The sequence below is a fragment of the Macrotis lagotis genome, chromosome 6 (assembly GCF_037893015.1).
Source record: "Macrotis lagotis isolate mMagLag1 chromosome 6, bilby.v1.9.chrom.fasta, whole genome shotgun sequence".
Classification (NCBI taxonomy): Eukaryota; Metazoa; Chordata; class Mammalia; order Peramelemorphia; family Peramelidae; genus Macrotis; species Macrotis lagotis.
Genome location: NC_133663.1, coordinates 193,487,552 through 193,514,039, shown reverse-complemented (window position 1 = coordinate 193,514,039; position 26,488 = coordinate 193,487,552). Strand labels below are relative to the sequence as shown.

Below are 26,488 nucleotides of genomic sequence, written 5' to 3'. Positions count from 1 at the left end.
CCAGAATGTTGAAGTGAACGTTAATTGTTAAGATCCCATGGGGTAAAAATTACACTGGGAAATGGAAACCTACAGGATTTTGAATAGCTAACATTCATCTAGTACTATGTCCAGGTACAATTATTATCTCATTTGATCCTAAGAGCCCTAAGAGATTAGAGCTGTTATCATCCCCATTTTACAGTGAGAGAAATTGAGATAAACATAGGTTAAATTACTAGCCCACAGTTACACAACTATTAAACTCAGGTGTTCCTTATTAGTATGTGCCATCTAGCTAGGACAGTAATTGAGTGAAACTCCATTATTAAGAAGATTTGATCTGGGTAGTTCTGGGTAGGACAGAAAGAATTTGCAACTGCCTGAAACAAGCAGCTAGAGACTAACTTGGAAGCTGTTGCGGCAGTCTATCAGATATATTTCTGGACTGCTTTCCTCCATGAACTTTTCTTTTTTTCTTGCAATGACTGGTACTTAGTAATGGCCTGATAAATTATTACTGACCACTGGTGGTAGCAATATTCTATAATAGTAGACTGAAGTCAGAGGGTCATTAAAGGTCCCATCTCCTCCATTAGATTTGTCTTTTGACTTTCTTTGCAAAGCCTAATATGCATAGTATAAACATAAGTAAATGTACATTAAATGACCAGTGGTGGTAGTACTATTATATATTAGCATAATAGAAGTCAAGAGAATGGGCCTTGATAAAGGGTGAGTCAGACGACCATTATAGGTCCTTCTGGATTTGTCTCCTCCATTATATTTCTTTTGCCTTTCTTTGCACTGTCTGACATACATAGTGCAAACATGAGTAAATGTTTACCAAATGACCAGTGGTGGTAATGGAAGATGCTGCCACATTTGTAAGGCTGAATGCTGGTGGAGCTATAGTCAGGAACGTGGACTCGTGGTAGTTAAGGATCTTTCAGCACTAAATCTTCTCTTCAATAACCACTGGGATCATACTTGAACAACCTTCCTAGTGGGTTCTCTAGAAGAAATGTCTTGAAAAACTGAAAAGGCTTATCAACAGGCGAGGGGCCTGCTAGGTGGATGGGGCACCGGCCCTGGGGTCAGGAGGACCTCAGACACTTAATAATGACCCGGGTGTGTGGCCTTGGGCAGGGCACTTTAACCCCATTGCCTTGCAAAAACCTAAAAAATAATAATAAAAATAAATAAATGAATGAATACATGAATAAACAAACACCTGAGATGTTCATAAAAAAGACGCTGGGGGGCAGACTTGTTTATTGAGCATAAAGAAGAGGAAGCGTCAAAGAGGAAGCCAAGAGTTGGGCTCTTCAGGGCCCAAGCCCCTTTGGAGGCTTGGGTGAAGGCGCTGCTGGGCTCAAAGGAGATTCAAGCCCGGCCTGGGCCAGCCCCGGAAGCAGGCTGCTCTTTCGCCCCGCCCCCCCCACTGGCCAACCAATCCCCGCCCTGCAGAAGAGAACGAGGGCTTACTAATGAGCGTGCGTGAAGCTTGGCCTCTTTGGCGGCGCAGCGAACGCTAGCGTTCGGCACCTGCGCCGTAGCCCGGCTCCGCCCCTTCCCCTCCCCCCCCGGCAGACATGGCGGCTCCCTGCGCCTCTTTCGCCGCTACGGTCACTAACTTCCTCTTTATCCGAAGTGGGAGCGGACTGGCCCGTTGTCGAGTTGCCTGCAGAGCAGCGGCAAGTGAGCGGCGAACAGCAGCTGGGCCCCAGGTAACACCCTGGAGCGGGGAGGAAAGGAGAGGAAAAGCCACGGGGACGCGGAGACAGGAAAGGGGCGTGGGAAGAGGCCTCGGCCTCCGGCTGGGAGGCGGGGACGGAGGCCGCGCGCGGAGGGCCCTGGGCCCTGGCCCCGCCCCTCCCGTAGCCACGCCCCTCCCGTAGCCACGCCCACCCCGCCTTCCTCATGTGCTCTCCTACTTCCCTGCTGCTCCGGGCGAGAGGGACGGATCATCCTTATTTTCACTGTGAAAGAAATAGCTTTCGTATACGAGATCTGCTCGTTTTTTTATAAAAATGAAGGTTGCGTCTAGTAAAGCCGTGGCTGGAAGTCCTCTAGAGTAGCAGAAAACACCGTAACAACATTTCCGGCCCTCCTGGATCTGTAAATCTAGCCCCAGCTCTCGGGAACCTCAGCTCCTTGAGGGTGTACATTTTTGCTGTTTTAAGAATCTGTCCCTGTCGTGCTAGCCCACAGCTGATCGGTTGATAATATCCCCTTCTCATTAGTTGTGCATCTCCGATTTCTTTTTTGGATATTTAAAATTGCATGTCCCATCAGTATTTCAGATTTAACTTGTCAAAACAGGTACCTGTCTACCTTGTCACACATCCATCTCCTTGAACTTCTCTGTTTCTGTCAAGGGTGAGCCCAGTCACTATCACAGTAACTTCCTAATTTTTCTCCCTACTTAAATTCTTTTCCTTGCTTCAATTAGTCTGTCATCAATACATCTACTAAAATATTTCCTAATGTGCAGATTCAAGCATATTATTTATTCCTCTAAGCAATAAAACCAGTGATTGTCTGCAGGATCCTTTCACAGGTCATCTTCATCCTATCTCTGTAACCCTGTTGTACTTTATTTCCCTTTCTCCTCTTTTTTTAAGGTTTTCACAAGGTTAAGTGACTTGCCCAAGGCCACACAGCTAGGTAATTATTAAGTGTCTGACTTTGGATTTAAACTCAGGTCCTCCTTTCCCTAGTTGTAACTCACATCTAAAATGCGCTCTCATCTAGCCCCTGCCTCTTAGAATCTCCTTTTTCTCTTTAGGTTTGTTTGTTTGTTTGTTTTTTTGCCAGGCAAATGGGCTTAAGTGGCTTGCCCAAGGCCACACAGCTAGGTAATTATTAAGTGTGTGAGGTCACATTTGAACTCAGGTACTTCTGACTCCAGGGCCGGTGCTCTATCCACTGCACCGCCTAGCCACCCCTCCTTTTTCTCTTAAAAATTCAACATAACTACAATATTTACAAGCCTTTTCCATATCCCAGCTACTAGTGCCCTTTCCCACAAAATTCTCTTCTATGTTATACATACACGTGTTCTTCTTTAGAGTTAGAATATAAGCTTATTGAAGACTTCTTGTCTTTATTTCCCAGGAACTAATCACAGCTTGACAAAGAGGTCTCAGTTAATTCTTATTGATTGATTAAATGTATATTTGTATGTATGTAGTGGACTATTATTGCATATGAAAAATTCAGAGAAACTAAGGAAAACTTATTCGATAATGACAATAGTAGCATATATGTAATGTTTTAAAGTCTGCAGGGCCTTTCATAAACACTCATTTATCTTCATAATGACCCTTGAAGGTAGGTGCTATTACTATACTCAATTTACAGATTAGAAAACTGAGACACACAGAGGTTAGGTGTCTTACTTGCATTATACAATTAGTAAATGTTTGAGACTAGATTTGAGATCAGGTCTTGATTCCTAAGCCCAATGAACTACTTTGCACAATGATCACAATAATGAAAAGAAAAATAATATTAAAAGATTTAAGAGCTTGGACGATAATGGAAAATACTTATGATTTTTTTAACATCAGTAAAAATTTTTATAAAAAATGAACAGATCTCATAACAGTGAAAATAAGGATTATCTGTTCATTTTGGAGGAAATAGACATAGCCTACGTGATAACACTGTGTTGGGCAAACTGGAATTGGGATTAAATTGCTTCTACATTTGTTTTTCATGAAAGTTCTTAATCCACTATCAATAATAAGAAATTTCCTGTGTAAAGTCATTTAGTGGGCTAAAAAAACTGACTCAAGGCATAGAACAACCTTATTGCCTCCATTTTTGTTCCTTTTTCCTGCTGGAAGAGCTGTTTGACAGGTAGGTATATAACTGAAACCATGATCCAAAATACATCTCATCTCTAAAAGACTGCTTTTAGAACTGACTTCTGAACTTTTAGAAGAGAAATGACAGATTTTTGTTGTGATAGTGTAATTTGTGTTAAAAAGAGACACTGGGCATTTAACAATTTACCAGGCTTTGGTATGCATATACATGTACATATACATATACATATACGGTGTAAATTCCCTTATTTGACTTGATCTCATCACTTATTTTCCTTTGTCTTCACACATAAGAAGAGTGTTAGTATAGTCTTCCCCACATCAATCACCAGCATTATTTGAGTGCCAGCTATGCTTTAGTTACTTGTAAATTAATGCAATTCCTCTAAAATATATGCTTGATGTAGTTATCTTTTATGTATGTCTTCTTTTACAGTTAGACTTGAAGTTCCTCAAAGTCATGGACTAAATCTTAGATCTCTTTCTGTTTTCAGTGTCTAGCAGAGTGTTCTACATATAGAGAAGAAATTTAGAGCTAGAAGTGACCCTCAGGGTCTTTTAAGGCCACTAGCATCAAATAGAAACAGGCCACTAAAATGCATCAGCATCCTTGCTGGCTGCATATTGACTTTAAAAACCACATATTAATATTATCTATTCAATATATTTTTATTTATGAAGTTAAATGTTTCCTAACCATATTTTTAATCTGGTTCTGGTTGCTACTTGGGAATCTAGATTCTTTGATCCAGAGTCAGTAGTCTTTCCTCCATGCCATGTTACCATTCAATCATTTTTCCCTTGTCTCCAATATTTCATGACCCCACTTATGGTGTTCTTGGCAAAGACACTGGAGTAATTTGCCATTTCCTTCTCCAACTCATTTTATAGATAAGTGCTTATTCCCTTAATTTCCTTTTCATGACTTCTTACTTTCCTCTCACCTTCCTGTTTTACCCCATCTGGTATGCCCTAGCTTGTTTATTTTTTTTTCTTAGAAATATGACCTGCCAGACTATACAGAAATCTAGAATCAGTGTTCTATAAACTTTTTTGATCACATACGCCTATCAGTTTTTTAAAAATTGTGCACACTCCTACTGTCTGTATATTTATTTATAAAACTATATACATGTTACAGTCCAAATATGAAATAGGGACTGACTGAACTTGTGATTTAATTGATATAGGGAACTCCCATATGAGGAAATTCCACCTACCAATTCAAGTATGCATCTTCTCTGGAATTTGTGGTTTTAGAGTTGCCTAGAGCTCTGAACAGTAAGTGACTTGCTCAGGGTCATACAGATAGTGTATTTCAGAAATTGGGCCTGCCCTTAGATTTTTCTTGGTTTTGCAAGTAGCTTGCTATTTACTCTGCCTCTCAGCTGTGCTAATATATACATTATAAAATAGTCACACAATAGAAATTAGAAGTATGAGATAAAGTTGAAATAAACAATATTTTTAAAAAATTATTTTATTAGTGGTTTGAAAAATTATTTTATTAGTGGTTCTCACTAAAATATTATAACTGCTCATCAATATTAATTATATTTTAGTGAGAGCAATTTGATTGAATGACTCATGAATTTTGAAAATCTTGGACTTAATTAACATGTGATAATACAGTAATGTGTTGAAAGCCAGAGAATGAATGACAATGTCCCTGCTAACCCCTCGGTATTATGGAATTTCCATTCTTTCCTCACATATCATATTGACTGTTTGACCAAGAGATTGGCTCAATTATTTATTAAATAATACTAAAGCTTAATTTTTTCTAAAATTATTTTAGCATTTATAATATATTTTTCCCAAATTTATTTTGCTTCAATCGCACCTTGCTCAAGGCCTGTTAATCTGCAGCACCTGATTTTGAGGAAGAGAAAGCACTGAGGTCTTGGATGTTATTGTTGGCAAGAAGGGAGCACATAGTATGGGATCATATTAAAATTATTTAAGAAGACATTAGAATTCTAGGCCAGACTAAAGAATCAATATGATAAGGTACTTTCACACCTTCTTTATAGAGATGGGGCCCTATGGGCATGTAACACTGCATATGTTGTCAGAGAGACACTTTTTTAATATATTGGATTTTTTTTTTGGTGATCTTCCTCTTTTTGTCTGTTAAAATTTTTTTCTTTTAATCTATGGCATCACACAAGCCTTTCTATTTATTACATAGTACAATAAAAAGATGATTGTATTTGAAACTGCAAATCTGTTGTGCACAACTTATTATTTCTTTCATATATATGTATACACACACACACACACACATACACACACACCAAAATTATCATGTAAACTCTTTGTTTTTCCCTCCCCCCACCCCTAGGGATGGCTACCATTAAGCACATTAAGTTTGTGTGTATATATAAAATGTGTGTGTGTATAACCTATATGTGTGTATGTTCATATATGTGTATATATATGTATAAATAAAATTATTCTAGTTGTTCTTGTATTTATCAGTTCTTTCTTTGGATGCAGAAAGGATCTTCATATGTCCTTTATAGTTTAGGTATTTATAATAGACAATATAACTTACTCTCTCAGTGTTCTTCTTAAAACAATATTGCTGTTACTCAGTAAATTATTCTCTTAGTTCTGCTCATATCGCTCTTCGTTATTTCATGCAAGTCTTTCTGTGTTTTCCTAAAATCATTGAACTATCATTTCTTACAACATAGCAGTATTCCATTGCAATCATATACCACAACTTGTTCAACCATTCCCCAGTTGGTGAATATCCCTATAATTTCCAGTTCTTTACCACCACAAAGAAAGCAGTTAGAAACATTTTAAAACATAATTTCTTTTCCTTTTCCCCCTAATCATCTTTGGAAATAGACCAAATAGTGGTCTGACTGGGTCAGAGTGTAGATATGAATTCACAATTAGTATTATTAGAATTAGTAATTTTTCCACATCCTCTCCAAATTTGTCACTTTCTTCTAATATCATTTTAGTCAATTTGATAAGTGTAAAATCTCGTTTGTTTAATCTATATTTCTCTAATTACTAATGAATTAGAGCATTTAAAAAATCATTTTGATTTCTTCATTGGAAAACTGCCTATTCATAACCTTTGACTGTTTTTATCACTTGGGGAATGACTCAAATTCTTAGAGATTTGACAGAGTTCTTTATATATTTTAGATAGGAGTTATCTGATAAACTTTCTGTAATAATTTTTCCCAATTTTCTACTTTCCTTCTAATCTTGGTTATATTACATTATACCTCCAATGTAATATAAATTATCCATTTTATACCTAACTTTATTTATCTCTGATTCACAAATTGTTCACCTATTCATAATTCTGATAAGTAATATGTTCCATGTTCTTTCAATTTTCACATAAAATCTCTCTTTATTTCTAGGTCATATATTCATTTATCTTATCCTAGTAAATGGTGTGAGTACCCATTTTCTGCCATACTGCTTTTCAGTTTTCCCAACAAGTTTTTAACCAAATAACACTTATTAAGTACAAGGTTATTATTTGCTATTATTTATTTGCTGCTGTTAAATTATATTTAAACTGTATTCCATTGATGTACCTTCTTATTTCTTTGGGTTTTTTTTTTTAGGTTTTTGCAAGGCAAATGGGATTAAGTGGCTTTCCCAAGGCCACATAGCTAGGTAATTATTAAGTGTCTGAGACCAGATTTGAACCCAGGTACTCCTGACTCCAAGGCCGGTGCTTTATCCACTACATCACCTAGCCGCCCCCCCCCCCCCCTTATTTCTTAGCCAGAACCAGGTAGTTTTGAAAATTGCTACATTGTAATAGTTTAATATCTGGTATTGTCCTTTTATGCTTTATACTTTTTTCATTATATCCTTTGATATTCTTGCCTTTTTATTTTCCAAATGAATGTTTTAGTTTTCCAATCCACTAAAAATAATTTTTTGGCAATTTAATTGGAATGCAATTGAATATATAAATTATTTTGGGTTAATTTGTCATTTTTACTATATTGGCCCTTTCTGCCCATTAACAATTCATATCTCTCAATTTAAATTGGATTTTATTTGTATAAAAATATGTTTTTATAGTTCCTATATAAAAGTTTAGATAGCTGCAAAAACCAAGAAAAATCTAAGGACATGCCCAAATATGTTTATATAGTTTATATATGTTTATATAGATTTGGCAGGTGCATTCCCTGTTATTTTATAATAACTATAGCTATACCTATAGATATGTCTATAGATATTTTATGGGGTATTTTTCACTATCTCTTAATGCAGAATTTTGTTTGTGATCAATAGGAATGCTCCTGATACGTGGTTTACTTTATATCCTGCTACTTTATTAAAATTATTGGGATTTTCCAAGAATATCATCATAGCATCTACAGAAAGATAGCTTTAGCCTTGTTCCCTATTCTGATTTCTATTTCTTCTCTTATTGCTGGGTTTCCAATAATATTATAATATTAGAATGTTAATTAAATTAAATAATATTACTGCCAGTGGGCATTCTTATTTCTTACCTGATATTACTGGGAAGGCCTCTAGTTTAGCCCCCTTAAAAAATAATGTTTGCTAGAACAGCTAGGTGACGCACTAGACAGAGCACCGGCTTGGGAATCAAGAGGTTCAGAGTTCAAATTCGACCTCAGACACTTAATAATTGCTGAGTGTGTGACCTTGGGCAAGTCATTTGACCCCATTGCCTTAAATAAAATTTAAAAAATGATGCTTAGATAAATGCTTTTTTTTTTTACCAATTTAAGGATATATTGGATTTGATGAAAGGTTTATTCCCCCCTATTTTTTTACATTTTTTAAATGTAATTTTTTTATGAGGGATTGCTCCATTGGAAGAGTAGAAGGAATAAATTGAGAAATATAGGTTATGTAAAAACAAAAACATATGTGTGTGTGTGTGTGTGTGTGTGTGTGTGTGTATCTAGATATAGATATATACACATACTCTTCAAGAATTGTAGGCTAGAATGAATGACTGGACTAATAAGCTTCTTGAATATGCCCTGCTAAGTTGTTATCTTGAAATATAGGTGTAGGTATATTGCAATGACCATTTTGCAGCACCAATTTCTGAAGCACTGAACTCTTGTTTGTGGTTCCCTGACCCAGAAGCTAACAAAGTAATTAGTTTTTCAGATATTTCATTTTCTTAGGAAATGCCTTTGTCACAAGTTTCGCATATACTTAGTGGTTACCCTGATTTTAAACACATTCTTTTAGTTAGTTTTACAGTAACATCTTCTGTTGGACTCCTTTCTTTTTGGGATTTCAAAGTCCTGAAAGGTTTGAATAATTAAAATGCTGCCTCCTTCTTTTACAGAAATATCTAAATTTAGCTAGTTCTTCAACATGATGATCCACAGCTATTTTCAGTGAAGGAGCCCTCCAAGGTACATGGCTAAAGTCTAGTTTTACCAAGGGCCTTGTGTTTTGTTTTTGTTTTTTTTAGGTTTTTGCAAGGCAAATGGGGTTAAGTAGCTTGCCCAAGGCCACACAGCTAGGTAATTATTAAGTGTTTGAGACCAGATTTGAGCCCAGGTACTCCTGACTCCAGGGCCGGTGCTTTTTCCACTGCGCCACCTAGCCACCCCTACCAAGGGCCTTGTTACCTGGATGTTCAGACCCTTTCCAGCTTCTCTTTTATTGGGCTTCATTTGTATGAGATTTTAACCTATGCCTTTCTCTACTGATTGGTGACATCTTCACCTGGAACAGTATTTTAGGATAGCTTCAGCCATTCTTCACTTTCCTTTCCTGAAATCTCCTCCACAGCCCTCTCTCTGCCTATAGGATGGAACATTTCCTCCTTCCCTTCTAGTCTGGAAGTATGAGCCACAATTATCTCAACTCTGCCATTGTTCCTGGATAGGGCACATCAGAAATAGCCCTGACCAGATTGCTCCTCAGCATTCCCCTGTAAGTTATCTCACCTTATAAGAATATAAGCTTCTTGAGGAACTGTCTTTGCTATTTATTCTTTCATATTTATCCTAAATGGTAAAAGTAGTTCTTTAAGAGTATGGACCACTAATTACAAGCCAGACAAGAAGCCTGAGGTGTGATTAGAAGAAGAAACTGCAGTTTTATTTAACTTTTTCCTCTGCAAAATGAAACTGAGAAGTCGCCTTTAGAGCTAAGCAGTACATTGACATCTACTGTCATCTGTAATTTTTCCACCTTCATTTTCTGCCTTTCTTAATTAGAAAGTTGGAGGCAGTCCTCTTTTTGGAATAGTGTTCTCAGTCACTGTTCTCATCTTCATATATTTCTGTAGCATGCATCTCCAGTCAATCATCAAGCATTTAACAAGTGCTTAGTATGTGCTTGCAACAGTACTAAAAAAAAAGAGGATACAAAGGAGAGTTAATAACAGTCTGAGCTCTCAGGTAGTTCACATTCTAATGGGGAAAACAACATGCAAGTAACTGTGTACAAACTAGATCTATATGCTACAAAACGAAGATGATCTTAGAGGTGAAATGGAGGAGGGTTGCTGAATGGGACAAGGAGACCAACTCAAGGTCTCTTGCAGAAGCTAGGAGTTGAACTGAAACTGAAACTTTCAGTTCAAGGTGGTGACAGGACCAGGCCTTTGCAAAACACTAGCAATTGAATGGAATGGAAGAAATAAGATAGACCAGTTTTGTGCTCAAGTGTACATTTATCCATATTAATTGGGAAGCTGAGGCTGGAGGATCACTTGAGTCCAGGAGAGTGCTTTGCTAATCAGATAGTCTTGCTAAGTTCAGCTTTAATATGTGGGCCACTGGTAATAAGAAATCACTAGGTTGCTGAAAGAGAGGTGAAGGCCAGAAATACAAGGACAGAAAACTTTTACTTTCTGTTGAGGACTTGTATAGAGGTTGGAGTTGTACGAAAATAAACAAAGAAGTTTATACAGGAGATGTTATGAAGGTAGAAATAAGATTTGACAGCACTGGATTGAATATGTTGAGTGAGTATCTGCAAAGGATTGACATCTGGTACCTTCTGTAGTATGGAAGTTGGCTAGAGAAGGGTTTGGTGAGAAAATGTGTGTGATACCAGTGGGACATCATTTTAAGATGACTAAAATGCAATTATTAATATTGAGACTAGAGTTCAGGAGAGAGACTAGACTAGTCATAATTTGATAATCATTTTTATAGAGATAATAGTTGAACACATGAACTCATTAAGTGAGATAGAGCAAGGGGTTCTATACTTTTTGTGTATCATGGACCTGGTTCAACAATCTGGTGAAGCCTGTGAACCCTTTCTTAGAATCTTGTTTTTAAATGCATAAAATACATAGGATTACAAAGAAAATTATATTGAAATATCATCAAAATTAAAAAAGCAAATATGTTTTCAGACCCCAGATTAAAAACTTTTGGTTTAGATAGAGAATAGAGAAGTATTAATGGGATAGAGCCTTGGGGAATCAAGTATTGCTAATGGAAGATTCAGCAAACCTAGAAGGAGGGAATAATACAAGAGTGCTGAAGCCTACTACCAAGGCAATAAGCGTAAGGACTGTGAACTGGCCATTAGATTAGATGGTTCAAGTAAGGGTTTTTTAAGGATGGGGACATATGAGAGTGTTTGTAGGCCATATAGGAAGAGATAAAAAATTAAAGAGAGAATGAAGGGGCAATCTGCTGGAGGTAAGGAGGGGATGGAATCAAGGGTTCATGGAAAGGGACTTCGCCTTGACAGGAGGGTCACTTCTTTATGTGAGAAAGATTGTAGTAAGAGAAGATACCTGACTGATGTGAGGAAAAGACAAAAGAATAGTGGACTCTCAGTAAACCACTTCAGGTTTTTGTTTTTTGTTTTCTTAAAATGAATCAAAGTCCTCAGCTTATGAGGGCAGGGAAGGGATATATCATAGGAGTCGGAAGGAGGAATGAAAAAGTTTGGAAAAGCTACTGTGATGAGTAGAATAGCAAAAAATCAGCAAACATTTATTAAGGACCAACTCTATGCCGAACACTGTGTGAAGGTACTAAGAACCTTAGATTCAAAGAAAGGGAAAAAATTGCAAAAACAATATAAAGAAAAATAGTCCCTGCTCTCACAGAGCTCGCATTTTAATGGAGACAATATGCACAAATAAAATATACATATGTGTGTGTGTGTATATATATATACACACACACGTACATATATACACACAAATATCCATATATATTTGATAGTTTCAAAGGGGAGACATTAAGGTCAAGGCATTTTGTAGGAGGTGGGATTTTTTACTTTAATTTAAAGGAATCCAGAGTAACTGATAGAGAAAATGTTTTGTTCAAAGGATAGCAAGTAGGCTATTGTAGCTGGATTTCAAAGTACTTGGGGGATTGGAAGGCATAAACAGACTGGAAAGTGGGGAAGGGTCATAGAAGGTTTTCAAAAACAAACAGAATTTTGATTTTTTATCCTGGAAGCAATAGGAGCCACTGGAGTTGATTGACCTGGGGGCTGACATGATCAGATCAATTTGACAGCTGAATAGAGATTGAATTGGAGTAGGGAGAGACAACATGAGGTAGACAGACCCACCAGCAGGCTGTTGCAATAGTACATGTTTGAGGTTCTGGGTGCTTATACCTTAGAGGTACAGAGGAGAGAAGGAGGAATATATGGCTGATGTTACAAAGATAGAAATATTAAGTCTTTGATGCTCTTTGGATATAGGGAATGAGGGAAAGTGAGGAATTGAAAGTGACACCTAGGTTTTAAACCTGGGTGACTGGGAGTATGATAGTGCCTTACATAATAAATTGAAAGCTTAGAAAGAAGGCAGGGTTTGTGAGGAAAATAAAGAATTCAGTTTTGGACTTGTTGAGTTTGAGATATCTACAAGACTTCTAGTTAGATAGATCCCAAAGGTATTTGGAAGAGTCTGGAGGTTAAGAGAGAAGTTAGATCTAAATGTCAACAGGGTAGTAATAATGAAGACAGGAGAAAATGGGCTTTGAGGAAAGGGGGCTTAAGGATCTATGTGGCTTGGTTTTGTGAATAACTCACCAATCTTTGACTCAGAGAGGTTAGAAAGACTTAGACTTTAATTCACAAGTTACTTGAACAGTTTACAACTTACCACAAAAAGTTCATAAATTAATACAGAAATTCACAGGTCCTGTGGAGAAGCAGCTAGAATAGACTTAAAGAATACACTGGTTAGCAGAAGTTGAGGTAAAGAAAGACTAAAGTGAAGACAGGAAACCACTGATGAGGGAGAGTAGTCAAGGGAGAATCAAGTTTAGATATTTTTAAGAGGTAAGAGATAACTGGGGAGAACAGCAAAGGGGAATAGTCATCTTTAACAGATAATTACAAGCTGGCAAAGGAGGTGAGTAATAGAGTTAAGCAAAAATACACAGTTGAGAGACTAGCAAAGGAAATAGTCATTTTTGTTGTTGTATTGTATTTTCATTTATTTTGCTAAACATTTCCTAATTTCATTTTAATCTGACTCAAAACATTTGGGAGTTTTGCCCTTCAAGTTTGACATGTCTGGTGAAATAAGCTTTTTTTTTTAAAGATTTTTATTTATTTTGAGTTTTATAATGTTCCCCCTAATCTTACTTCCCTCCCCCCACTCCCCACAGAAGGCAATTTGCCAGTCTTTACATTATTTCCATGGTATGCATTAATCCAAGTTGAATGTGATGAGAGAGAAATCACGAGATAGTCATTTTAAAAAGAGGAAAGAAAAGACGCTTAGTTCAAAAATCCAGGCACGGGTAGCTGGGGCCATATTGGTCCAGCAGCATGAGCCAGAACAAGTGAATACAGCTTAGATTAGAGAAAGGAAAAGGATAAGGGAGAAGCCAGAATGGCAGCAGCACAGCTGACTCAGTAGGAAAAAAGGGGAAGATTGCAAGAAACCTTGCTCAAATACATTTCCATGGTGAGTGGAACAAGGGTAATGCTTAGGGATTGATTTAGCTCTAGTATTATTCAAAGCACATTGCACAGGAGTGATCCCCAAGGAGTGGTCAGTGCCTGACACAAGACCGCCACTCACTGAACATGAGCGTCTCCCCTGCTGCAAAGGATGTAACCAAGGTTACAGTTACAAGTCCAAAGGGGCTTAGGAAATGGAGTTCCCAAAGAGCCGCACAGAATGTAGAACACCCCCATGGTACAGAAAAGTTTCCAATACAAATAAATGGCAACATTTCTCTGTGCCCAGTTTCTCTGCTTCTATAAGAGCTGAATTCATGAGAACCTGATGAGATCACTCGATGAAATAGTTTAGAGAGATAAGAAAAGAGGGCTCAGAGTAGAATCTCAAGGGATAGCCCTGCTACCACAGAGAGGCATATTATCAGAAGTTCAGTTCAAGATTGAGACTGGAAGTGAGGACAGTGATGAGATTTGTACATATTTGAGAATCTTTCGTGTAGAAAGAATAGTGTTGCTGGGTTCAAGGGTTTGAGCAAATATAAAAGAATTCACTTAAAAGATTGACTGTTACCCAGAAGAATTTAGGGACAAAAAAGTTTGTTTACATATTGCTGTGATTAGGAGATGCTAAGGGAAATAAATAGTACAGGCAGTTGGAAGCCTCCCAGTTAACTAAGGGAATTAGCAGCAGCAGGAGTAGAATAGGCAGTAAAGAGAGGCAGGAGAGTTTGGGGCAATGACACTCCCCAAGAGTGAGTTAACTTCCCAAAGGGAGGCAAATAGCTCAACTGAGTAGAAAATGAACTTTTAAAGGAGCATGAAGATGAAGCAATTAAGTATACCTAGATGGGAGCAGTAACACTAAGACAAGACTTTGAGGCTAAGGCAGGGATCCATTGTTTTGTTGATAGGGACTTGTCTTATGCCAGGAATTTACAAGAAGTCCTTGAGAGAGAAGGGTAATCATTTCAGTAACTTGGGCAATGGGATGGGGGCGGGGTGTCTGTGTCCTCATTTGCATCCCCTCAAGTTGGTTATTGTTATTGTTCACTGGGGGGTGGGGGGACAGAGATGGAGGTGAATATATCAATTAGATTGTGACTCTTACCAATGATTGAATGATTGGCAGGAAGGGAGAGGAACAAGCCTTTCAAACTGCATATAAGACCCAGCATTGTCTTGTTTCAGGTCCCCCTCTCCCTAAGAGAGGTGATCCTTCTTTGCAAAAATGTCTTAAAAGCCATTTTAAGTATTTATAATTAGATATTTATAATGAGAAGCCATTGATAATATTCTAAAACTTGATTTAGATGGAAATGTCAAAAAAGGCACTTATAAATGTTTTACTTGAGAATCAAGTTTGGAAGTCCTTTTCATAATAGTGAATTATTTAAACATTTTATTTATATTTTAAAAAATATTCTTATTTCCTGGTACCACTCTCTCAATAGAACCTTCTTTTGTAATTAATTACAATTAAGTAAAAAGCCCTGACACAGTGATCAAATCTGATAGCATATGTCTCATTCCATGTAGTTCAACACCACTCTTTCTACCTCATCAGTGTTCTGGAGCTTTATTAGTTAAGTATCCTCTGTACTGGCTTTTTGGGGCTTGTTTTCCTTTACAGCATTGTAATCATTGATTATATTGTCACTTCCACTTCTATTTCATTCTTCATCAAGTCATAAAGAATTCAAGTTTCTCTGAATTTTTCATATTCATTATTAAGAGTGCAATATTTTTCATTACATTCATTTACTATTATTTGTTTAGATAGTCCCCAATCAGTGGCTAACCACAAGAAATACTTCGATAGATATTTTTGAAGTAGGGGAAATATTGGACGAAGAAATGTTTTATAGTTATTAATTTGTACCCTCTTTAAGGACCATGTATCTCCTCTCCCCACCCCCCCACCCCCAGTCTCATTGTCCAGACTTTGAGAAGAGGTCACTGAACTTTTAGTAAAGTACTTTGCCCCTCCCAAACAAAAGACAAACCCCTATCCAAAAAAAAATGTATCCCAGCCTTAGCCTTGGACCTACCACCCCTCTTCTGCAATTCTGTCATTATCTCATCTCTGCTTTTTGAGCTATTGTCCCTCATCAACATATCTCCCCCACCTCCATCCTCCTTAAAAACCCAGCTTACTCAATTGAGCTGCTCTTCTGTCTTTGGAGGGAAACCCACTCTAAAGGGATCATCAGTTCTTCCACCCTTTTACCCTATCTACTACTTATCTTGTCTGCTATTACTTATGCTGCTGTTTTCCTTGAAACTTGCCCACTCTTGGGTAGTATGACTACTACCTCTTCTTTACTACTTATCCCTTGCTTGCTTGTTGTCTTCCTGTAGGAAGCCAACCTGTTCAAGGGAACATGATATTCCCTAAAATTCCCACTTTCTTCCTACTTCTGCTGAAACTCACTATCTTGTTGCTTCTCCAAAGAACCTAACCTGTGAATTTTTTATAGTAACTGGTAAATTGTTTGAGCAGTAAATTTTCTTTCCTGACTGGTGAGTTCTTCACCCCAAGATGAACTCAGATGTTTAAGACCCCATTTCTGAACCCCATTTCCTTCCCTCTTCATTTTGACATTTAGTGAATCTTTCCCTTTGTCTTTCACTTCCTTGGAATAAACACTATTTCTGGATCAAAAACTGTGAATAATGCTACCATAGTTCCAATTTTTTTTCTAAAATAGTTAGTCACAGCTCCACCAATACCATATTGCTGTCCCTGTCTTCCCACAGACCCCTCCTACATTGAATCCTTTCTCTTTTTTTCTATTTATTCATTCATTCATTCATTCATTCATTCATTTATTTATTTTAGGTTTTTGCAAGGCAGATGGGGTTAAGTGGCTTGCCCAGGGCCACACAGCTAGGTAATTATTAAGTGTCTGAAACCGGATTTGAACCCAAGTACTCCTGAGTCCAAGGCTGGTGCTTTATCCACTCCGCCACCTAGCCGCCCCTGAATCCTTTCTCTTTTAAAAAATAATCTTGCCAGTTTGAAAAGGGTGAGGAAAAAGTTCCAGATGTTTTTAATGTACATTATTTTTTGATTAGCTTATTTTTATTTCTTCTAAAAACATTTTATTGTCATTTGTTATGACTTATTCCTTACCCTCTCAAATTACTTTGTCTATTCAACTGCTAATTCCTTTCGCTCTCTGATTCAGGATCTGTTTTGTTCATAACTATTTGATATGTTGTCTCCTTTAGAATGTAAACTTCTTGAGGGCAGGTATTCTTTTTTTGCCTTTTTTGGGTTGCTTGGGAACTATCTCCTTTTTTTCCTTTTTGAAGAAGACTGACATCAGGGAGGTGAATTCTTGACATACAAGTGAATTAGATTTGAGTGAGGGTGTGCTGTGCTAAGTCAACACCCTCACTTTATCCTCCCAAGCCATCTGGGTCCATTGGCCAAAGAGGAATCAAGAGGGCTAGAGATGGCCCTGGATTCTATGATATTCAGGGTTGTGACTTGTCCAAGGTCCACAGCTAGTAAATATAAATATAGACTGGATTTGAGCCCAGGTTCCTGACTTCAGGGCTGGTGCTCTACCTACTGTGCCATCTGATTGCTCCACTGGAGCTTTTTGAAAAGAGGAGGGAGGTTGCCATGATGTGATCTGCACTGTTGTAGCTGAATGGGGGCTGGCCTGTGTGGGGAAGAGGTTTGTGACTATTGAAGTAGTTTAGACCTGAGGAAATGAGAGCCTGTACCCTAGAGTAGAAGTATGAGAAGAGAGAAGAGTTTGTGTATTCCAGAGATGTTGTGAAGAGGAATTTACAATGTGGGGGGGTTGAAAGGGGGTGGAAAGAGAGATAAAGTGAGTAGTCAAGAATATCTAAAGGGGCAGCTAGGTAGCATAGTGGATAAAGCACCGGCCCTGGAGTCAGGAGTACCTGGGTTCAAATCAGGTCTCAGACACTTAATAATTACCTGGCTGTGTGGCCTTGGGCAAGCCACTTAACCCAGTTTGCCTTGCAAAAAAAAAAAAACCCTAAAATAAACGAATGATATCTAGGTTGTAAGCCTGTGGGACTGAGAAAAATGGTGATTTTCAACAGTGATAGAAAGTTTGAAAGAGAAGAGAACTTGGGGAGAAATATAAGGAAATCAGTTTTGGACATGTTGCGTTTAAGATGCTTACCAGACAGTTTGAAATGTCTAATAATTCCAGATAGAAAAGTGAAGATCAGCAAAAAATTAGAACTGGATAAGTAGATAGGAGAACTTTAGAGATGACTCCATGGGAGCTGATGAGATCACTTAGAAAAAAGCCCTTTTCACATCCTATCTTCCCTGAGGGCTCCTACCCCCCCCCCCAAGTTTTTGTTATGGATTGAGGTGTTGTTTTTTTTTTTATATTCTCTTCTCTGACTTGGGAACAATTTTTCATATAGTTGTTAATAACTCATCATTCTTTTGAGAACTATTTAAGGCCACTAAATCCTGGGGAAAAGCTCTTGGTCTTTTTTTCCTAGGACTTTTTGTTAAATAGGACATCTTCTCTAATGAATGATTTTGGTTGGGTTTGTTAGACTATTTTGTTAAATTTCTTGATTGTTGCTTATTTTGATTGTTTCAGTGTTCTACTTTTAACCAATACCAAATAGTTTGAATGATTTACTGCTTTGTAGTTAAGTTTGAGATTTTATTCTTAAGGTCTCCCTATATTCTCACTTTTTTTCATTATTTCCTATGAGATTTTAGAACTGTAAATGTTTCTGGGTTTTTTAAGTTTTATAAAGTAGTAATCCCTTGGTAATTTAATGTAGTACAAATTTAATTCTACATATTGTTGGTCATCTGCCATAAGCTAATTCCAAATCCAAGGCTTTTTACACTGTACCATGCTGCATTTAATTAACCCCCATACATCTGTGAAAAATGAGACCCAAAGAGATTAAATTACTTGGCCAGGGCCACAGCTCAACTGTGACAGAGCCAGAACTAAAATCCAGGTATCTTGATTCCTAGTTAAGTATTCTTTCTTCCACCTTCCTCTTTTCCCTCAGTGTTATGATTTGCTGGGGAAAGATCTGCTTTATTTCTTACCAGTACTGACAGCATCCTACAATGGAAAAATTGACAGTTGTCCAGATTTAAAATGCCTGCCTCCAACTAACAACCCAAGTCCATTTATCTGGGCACAGCTAGGATTCTTCCATCAAAACTGAGGGAATTAAAACAGCAAGTGGTAGTGGGAATTGAATGAACCATATTGACTCTGTCTTGTGACTCAGTTCTGGAACTAGCTCGGTTCCCTTTCTGTTCTGTTTCGGGTCTAGTTCAATTTCTGGCTTCTGAGAAAACTTTAGTCAATAATGGAATACTGAGAAAGCTTTATTGCATTGTTTGAACCTAGCCTTGCATGACTGGGGAAGCTGGATCGCTACTCCCTGCTGCTTAAAACCTTTAACTAAGGACCTAGAAACTTAGATGCAAAGGAGTTTTCTCATAATTATATATTTCAAGCAACTCATATCTTATCTGAAAATTGGTCCTGCACTAGCCATTCCATTGTTTCCTCGTTCCCTTGATTAAATAAAGACTCTTGGGACATCTCTTTCTGATTTCATGGAATTGCACCTGTTCACTCTTCCCCTCCCAACTTGGAAAGTCCCTAATCTTTCTTCCAATTAGAAATCAGATTACCTAATTTTGTATCTTAGTTAATTGTATTCTTTTAATTAATTGGTTTTATTTGATTAATTGTTTTTAATGCATAAAAATCTGACTCCCCCTGTGTTTGTGGTCTGGTGCCAAAACTGAAGAAGCCTGGGGCCAATTCATTATGCATTTGGTGTGCATTGCTTAGCAAGTCGATATGCTCAGAAGCTCAAACTTCTGTTTCTTCAGTCATTTCTATGACTAATATATTACCTTACCCAATGCAGCATCCAATTCCTAAACTCTTGTCATAGTTAGAGATTGTTGAAGCAGCCTTATTCCCACCCCCACTACTAAGCATTTTGACTCTACCCTTCTGTAGTTATTTAACAAGTTCGCCATAGCCTTGCTACTATAGCTTGAGATACAACTATTGAAGATTTTGGAAGCTTATCAGGGAGTTTCTCAGCAAAAGAAAATTGAGTTGCTGCTTTGGTCCTTAAAAACAATTTTTAAAAATTTCCATTCCTGTATTGAATTTTTCCTTTCTTATTTAAAGGGAGCTAATACAGATTACATTATTTCCCTTGCAATGTGCTTCATAGTCATAGAAGATAAAATGGGTACATAAAACTATAGACTCATATGATGGGGAGTTTTGGTAGAAATCTTAAAAGATTTTGCAATCCAGACCTCTCACCTTTCATATGAGGAAATTTAGACTTTGAGAAATGAGGAAACTTATTGAAGATAATACAGTTAAGCCTGGGATAGATCCAGAGTGCAAACTGAGGGCTTAAGAATAAAAATATCAACTGACATTAAATTTGCTAAACATTTTGATATATTATCTCATTTGAACCTATAAAATCACATATATAAAGCATTTGACAAAACTTAAAGCCAGCTTTTATTTTTATCTTCCATTTTGCTGATGAGAAAACTGAAACAACAATCATTTACCTTGTAAGGTTGAAAAAACAGGATTTGAATTCAGAGTCTCCCTTATTGAAATATAGCGTTCTTAGCTATACCCCTTGCCATACCTCCAAATATGATAGTACCTATGGTGCTGATAGTTTTGCCATATTATTTACTATTGTTCTATTATAATAGTATATTGTCTTGTTTTTCCAATGAATCTGCACATACATAAGAGCTAGGCCATATCATTTGTATCTCCCAATAGTGGTAAGACACAAGTGCTAAGACTGTTTCATAACACTTCTGTAGCTTTTTTGTTTTACTTCTATAACTTGTTTTATCTTTAATATTTATTCTCATTTTGTACAAATGTTTTTTATACATTAATAAAATATTATTGTTTAAGAGTAAACAAAATATCCCCTCCCCCAAAAAAATATAGGCCCACTTGAGCGATAAAGGGGAGAGAAAAAGTTAAAATAAAAAATAATAGTAATAATTGTAGGTATGGCCAGGTGGCGCAGTGGACAGAGCACCAGCCCTGGAGTCATGAGCACCCAAGCCCACATCCGGCCCCATACACCCAACAATCACCCAGCCATGTGACATGCAAGCCACCCAAACCCCACTGCCCTGCAAAAACCAAAAGAAAAAGGAAAAAACCCAAATAAAATAAAATAGTAATAATAGTAGGGGAGGCTAGGTGGCGGACAGAGCATTGGCCCTTGAGCCAGGAGCACCTGGGTCCAGATCCGGCCCCAGACACCCAACGATCACCCTGCTATGAGGCCCCAGGTGGGCCACCCAGCCCCATTTGCCCTGCACCCCCCCAAAAAAATAATAATAATAAAAAATGTGCTTGAGTCTTTGTTCCAACACCAACAACTTGATCGCAAGTGGGTCACATTCTTTATGATAAGTCCGTCGCAAAAGGTACTTCCATATTTTTCGACTATGCCATTGCTGATCACAACTCCCTCCTTTCGTATTTCTCCACTACCATGTACTATGTTTTCTCTCTCCTTTCACTCTGACTCTGCTGTAGCGTAGCTGAGTGGCGCATCAGATAGATCCTTGGCCCTGGGGCCAAGAGGCCCTGAGCCCCCACCCCCCACCCCTTAGGCCCAGCATCCACCTGGCCCTATGGTCCCGGACAGGCCATCTAATCCTGGCCCCGTGCAAGAAGTAAAAAAGAAAATGTGTTATATCTGACCACTCGACCCCCGTGGTCCATCCTCTCCTCAATCACTCACATCCCCCCCCTTCCCCTGTCCCCCCCCCCTTCTTACCCCATTGAGTATATATGCTGTTTCCTCTCCTAGCCACCTCTGATGAGAGCAAAGATTCCCTCATTCCCCCTTGCCTCCCCCCTTCCATATCATTGCAATAGCTCATTGTAATAAAGAAAAATCTTATTATGTAAAATATCTTGGCCTATTCCCCTTCTCCTTTTTCTTTCTCCCATTTCATTTCCCATTTTTTCTGTTGACTCCGTTTTTACTCCATATTTTATCTTCGAATTCAGCTTTCTCCTGTGCTTCAACTATAAAAGCTCCCTCTACCTGCTCTATTAACTGAGAAGGTTCATATAAGTATTATCAGTGTTATTTTTCTATGCAGGAATACATGCAGTTCATCATCATTAAGTCCCTCATATTTTCCCCTTCTCCTCCAATCTCCATGCTTCACCTGAGTCCTGTATCTGAAGATCAAACCTTCTGTTCAGCTCTGGCCATTCCAACAGGAACATTTGAAATTTTCCTGGTTCATTGAAAGTCCATCTTTTTCCCTGGAAGAGGACATTTATTTTTGCTGGGTAGTTGATTCTTGGTTGCATTCTAAGCTCTTTTGCCTTCCAGTTTATTATATTCCAAGCCCTATGAGCTTCCAATGTAGCTGCTGCTAAGTCCTGTGTGATCCTGACTGCAGCTCCACGATATTTGAATTGTGTCCTTCTGACTGCTTGTAATATTTTCTCTTTGACTTGGGTACTTCTATAACTCCTGCTTGTCATATAGTACAATTAATTTTGTAAACAACACCTAAACATCATATCTTTTAATCTGCTATTTTTATATTCTTTTAGTATTTCCTCTTATTTATTTTCTTTAAAATTTCAAACAAGTGAGCTTTGCTAAATAGAATTTAAATGGAACTATTTAATTTCAAATAGGCTACAATGATCACTCTCCCTAGAATGATTGAGCTAAATTTACAATTTTTTTCTCTACCTATATTCTCTGCCCCTGATCTTTGCCTTAGTCTTAGGCTTTTAAAACAAATTTTGTTCAAAAAATCATTTTAATTATCAGTGTATTGCTTCATCTGAGTTCAGTCAGTAGTGTAATTAAACTGAAAAGAGGCTTACTTAATAATGCCTGAGGACAAATAAAGTAGTGTATAAAATTGGCATTTGGCCAAAATTGGGACATTACTGCTCTGTCACTGAAGCTTCTGTTTCTTTGGCAGACTGCTTGATTGAAATTATAGCTGTCTAACCCACTGATTATCTTTGGGAAAAAAAAACCAAATCTGTCTAGTCGTATCCATACTATTCAACCTTTAAGAATTGTCTCTCAAATCATGTATTTTCAGTTGTTACTAGAAATGAAAGCATGGTGGGGGGGCTTTCTAGTTAAAAAATAAAAGATAAATTCTTTTCAGTACAAAGTAAAAAATCCAGTTATTCTAAAATTCAGTGCAAATGCTTAATTTAGACTGAGTTAAAGCAACCATCTTTTGACCTTAAATATTATCTATGTGAATCTTTTTTCTGTGGTACTATTCCTAGCATTATACAAATATATTTAATGACTTTGACTTAGCAGTATGATGTTTTTAATAAATATTATGAGTGTTCAATATGTCATGTTGTTAAACAATTATGCACAGCTGTCTTTATTAAAAGAAATACAAAGTACATTTTCCCCCCAAATAGGTGATTTCATATAGCATGTGTAAAATTAAATATTAAAAATGTCAAAACTTTTCAATACTTTTCTTTTGTGAGACTTTGATAGTTACTTTGTTATACTTGAATACAACTTTAAGAGGAAAATAACTCCTCTTTTTTCTGTAATAACTATAGCATGTTCTTCCAACTTAAGACTGTACTTCCAGCAGAACTTTCCTTAGTACTATGAATAACCATGAACATCTTTAGGAAACTTAAGGATGATATGATAGCTATAGGCTCAACCACCTTCATTTTACTTTTTTGGTAAATGACAGAATAAAGTAACAAAATGAGGATATTCCCCTTAAATTCCAGAAATTTTCTTCTCTTATATTTATAAATAAAACTTGATAACTATGTAACAATAATAAGAAACATAGCCAGTGTGAAATATGGTCAAACATAAATTTTTTTTTCCATTAACCAGAATATTGGAACACTAATTCCTTCTTTGATGTTTTCAGATTATTAAGATAAAAATCACTATTTCAATGCCTATTTATATTAATACTACCTAACATGCAGAATTGTCATGAGTAAAGTGTTTGGTGAACCTTATATGCCACATAAATATGAACTGTTATAACAGAATATATATCTTTTACAGGAATTTGTATTAGAGTAAATATAAATAATAGTTGCAGTGTATTCCTTCAGATAAGACTGATTAATGAATTAAGATCATTAAATATAAACTGGAGCACTATTATGTGGATCAGAAAACATCAGATAGATATTTCAGTGTCTTGAAAAAGAACAAGGCAAGACAAAAAGCATTTATTAAATAAATTCTTACTATTTTCAAAGCTGGAAGTATAAATACTAGGAAAATGAAAACTAGTCCATGCCTTCAAGGAACTTAATGAAGGAAGAAAGCATATAAAAGGGAGCTGGTGGAGGTAGCTGGGAGAAGTGCTGTTGGAAACAGAAGATATAAGGAATTAGAAACATTTGAAGACATGTATGAATTGATATAAACAGAAGAAAACAGAACCAGGAACCACTGGTAAACCATTTGAGAGTTAACTGAAAGACTTTACTTAGACATAGGCAGCTAAGTGGAACACCAACCTTGGAGTCAGGAGGACATGAGTTCAAATGTTGCCCCAAGACATTTGACACTACTAGCTGTAGCTGTATGATCTTGGACCCTGATTGTCTCACATCCAGGACCATCTTTTGTTGTCCTGATTCATATTAACCCAGATGGCTCTGGAGGAAAAAGTGAGCCTGGTGACTTAGCACAGCACCCCCTTACTCAAATCCAATTCACTTGCTTGTCATGGCCTTCTTTGAGAATAAAGAACAAAAAAACATTGTTATCATCACCATCATCATCCTTATCACTTAGACATCAGCAAGAAAACACTGTGTTGTAAGAAAAAGCATGATAAAGTAGTTCTCTTAGTAGTTTGCTTTCTATTTTGGAAATAAATGAAAACATACGTATTAATTAGAAAAACAATATTTACTTAGCCATAGCAGGGAAAAGATAATTCAGCAAGGACACCTAGTTCATTCAACAGCTCTTCTGTGATGCTTCATAGGTCAAGCATCAGTGAAAAATTAGAACTTCTCTTAGTTTTTTGCTGTGACAACTTGGAAGTGACTTCAGAGACTTGAGCTTTTAATCTTTTGAATCAATTAAGCCTTTAGAAAGTTTCAGTATCTGTTAAGTAAAAAAACTAGCCCAATACACATAATGGAGGACTCTGCTAGATATTCTGTGTTTTGCACAGTTCTGGTTGTTCAGGTGTCATGGACCCCTTACCTCCATTGCCCAACTACTTCTCATCCCATGTCAGTGGAATATCTGTTTCATGGATATTTATGAATCTTGGAAACTTGAAGATGTCAAATGACTTGAATCTGCTCTCTCTCCATGTCCTATATCTCACCTTCCTTTCATAATCAAATGCCTAGAAAAAGCCATCTACACTCACTGCCTCTACTTCCTCACAACCTATTTTTTGATCTCTGGTTCAATCAGGTATTGGTAATATCTTTCATATCTTTAGGAAAAAATTAACTTAGCCTACAGGGCCTTAGTAAATTATTTCTTTTACCATAGCAAGTGAATTTAGATTAAATTCAATGTGCAGTGATCAATTCTGGACCCCTACAACAGATGATGAGACATTTTCCACTTGTTTGTATACTGGAAACTATGACTGGATACAAAATGTAAATGCTGTCACAATGTAAATGGTGTCACAGGGTTGTCGTTTAATTTTCCTAGAGGGATAATTCTTTGATGAAGGATGTGAGGAAATGGGTAGGAAAGATCTATATCTGGAAATAACTCATGTAACAAAAAAGGCATCAGTAATAATTTTTTATTAAATGTTTAATTTTTTCAAATAAAATCTGTACATGACCATATGCATAAGCAGTCATGCCTGTTTTATGAATTTAACAAAACTTTTAAAATGTTGTTTTCCCCAATGTCTCATACCACATTTCTAAGAGTTAACAGCAAGAAAAAAATTAATTGCCTACTAAGTGCCAGGTGATGGGGCTACAATAACAAAGAATGAAACAATCCCTACTCAAAATGAGTTTATTTAATGTTACAAATCACCACTTTATAATTTCATAATATTTTTACTTTTAGTTAATCAGCATAGTATAACCCCTTTGAAACTATTGTGGAAAGTGTAAAAGTATGTTGTTTATGAAAACCAAAATGTTTTAAAAGAGCTGTATGCTTGCATTTTGCTGAGCAGAAGAAATTTATATCCCAATAAGACACAGTACTTATCCCTTAATTTTTGTATTATAGAGGTCCATAGAATTACATTTGCTAGGTAGCTAGGTACCTCAGTGGAAAGAGCACTGGCCCTGGAGTTAGGAGGACCTGAGTTCATATCCAGCCTCAGACATGTAATAATTTCCTAGCTGTGTGACCTTGGGCAAATCACGTAACCCCATTGCCTTAAATTTAAAAAAAAAATAAAAGGAAGAATTACAATTGCCTTTTCTACCAATTGTTACACTTTTCTTTTTTTCTTTTCTTTGTTTTTATTTAAGGCAATGGGGCTACCTGACTTGCCCAGGGTCACATAGCTAGACAGCTAGTAAGTGTCTGAAGTCAAATTTGAACTCAGGTCCTCCTGACTCCAGGGCCAGTGCTCTATCCACTGTGTCACCTAGCTGCCCCCTTGTTACACTTTTCAAAAGTAGATTAATTGAGTCACTCTGTTGTATTTAATGATCCACTTTGTTAGGAAAAAAAATGTTATATTTAAAGATAGAATTAGGAAATAA

The 26,488-nt window shown here is 37.0% G+C and overlaps 1 protein-coding gene across 1 annotated transcript in view; it reads left to right on the top strand.

The window, feature by feature from the left end:
• The first annotated feature begins 1,544 nt into the window (after positions 1-1,544).
• The window catches only part of MRPS9 (mitochondrial ribosomal protein S9), a 93,388-nt gene continuing 68,444 nt past the window's right edge, over positions 1,545-26,488 (top strand). Inside the window, exon 1 of the mRNA XM_074192202.1 lies at positions 1,545-1,709. Coding sequence (XP_074048303.1) covers positions 1,575-1,709 — 135 coding nt within the window. The 5' untranslated portion in view covers positions 1,545-1,574. The remainder of the gene's footprint in view (positions 1,710-26,488) is intronic.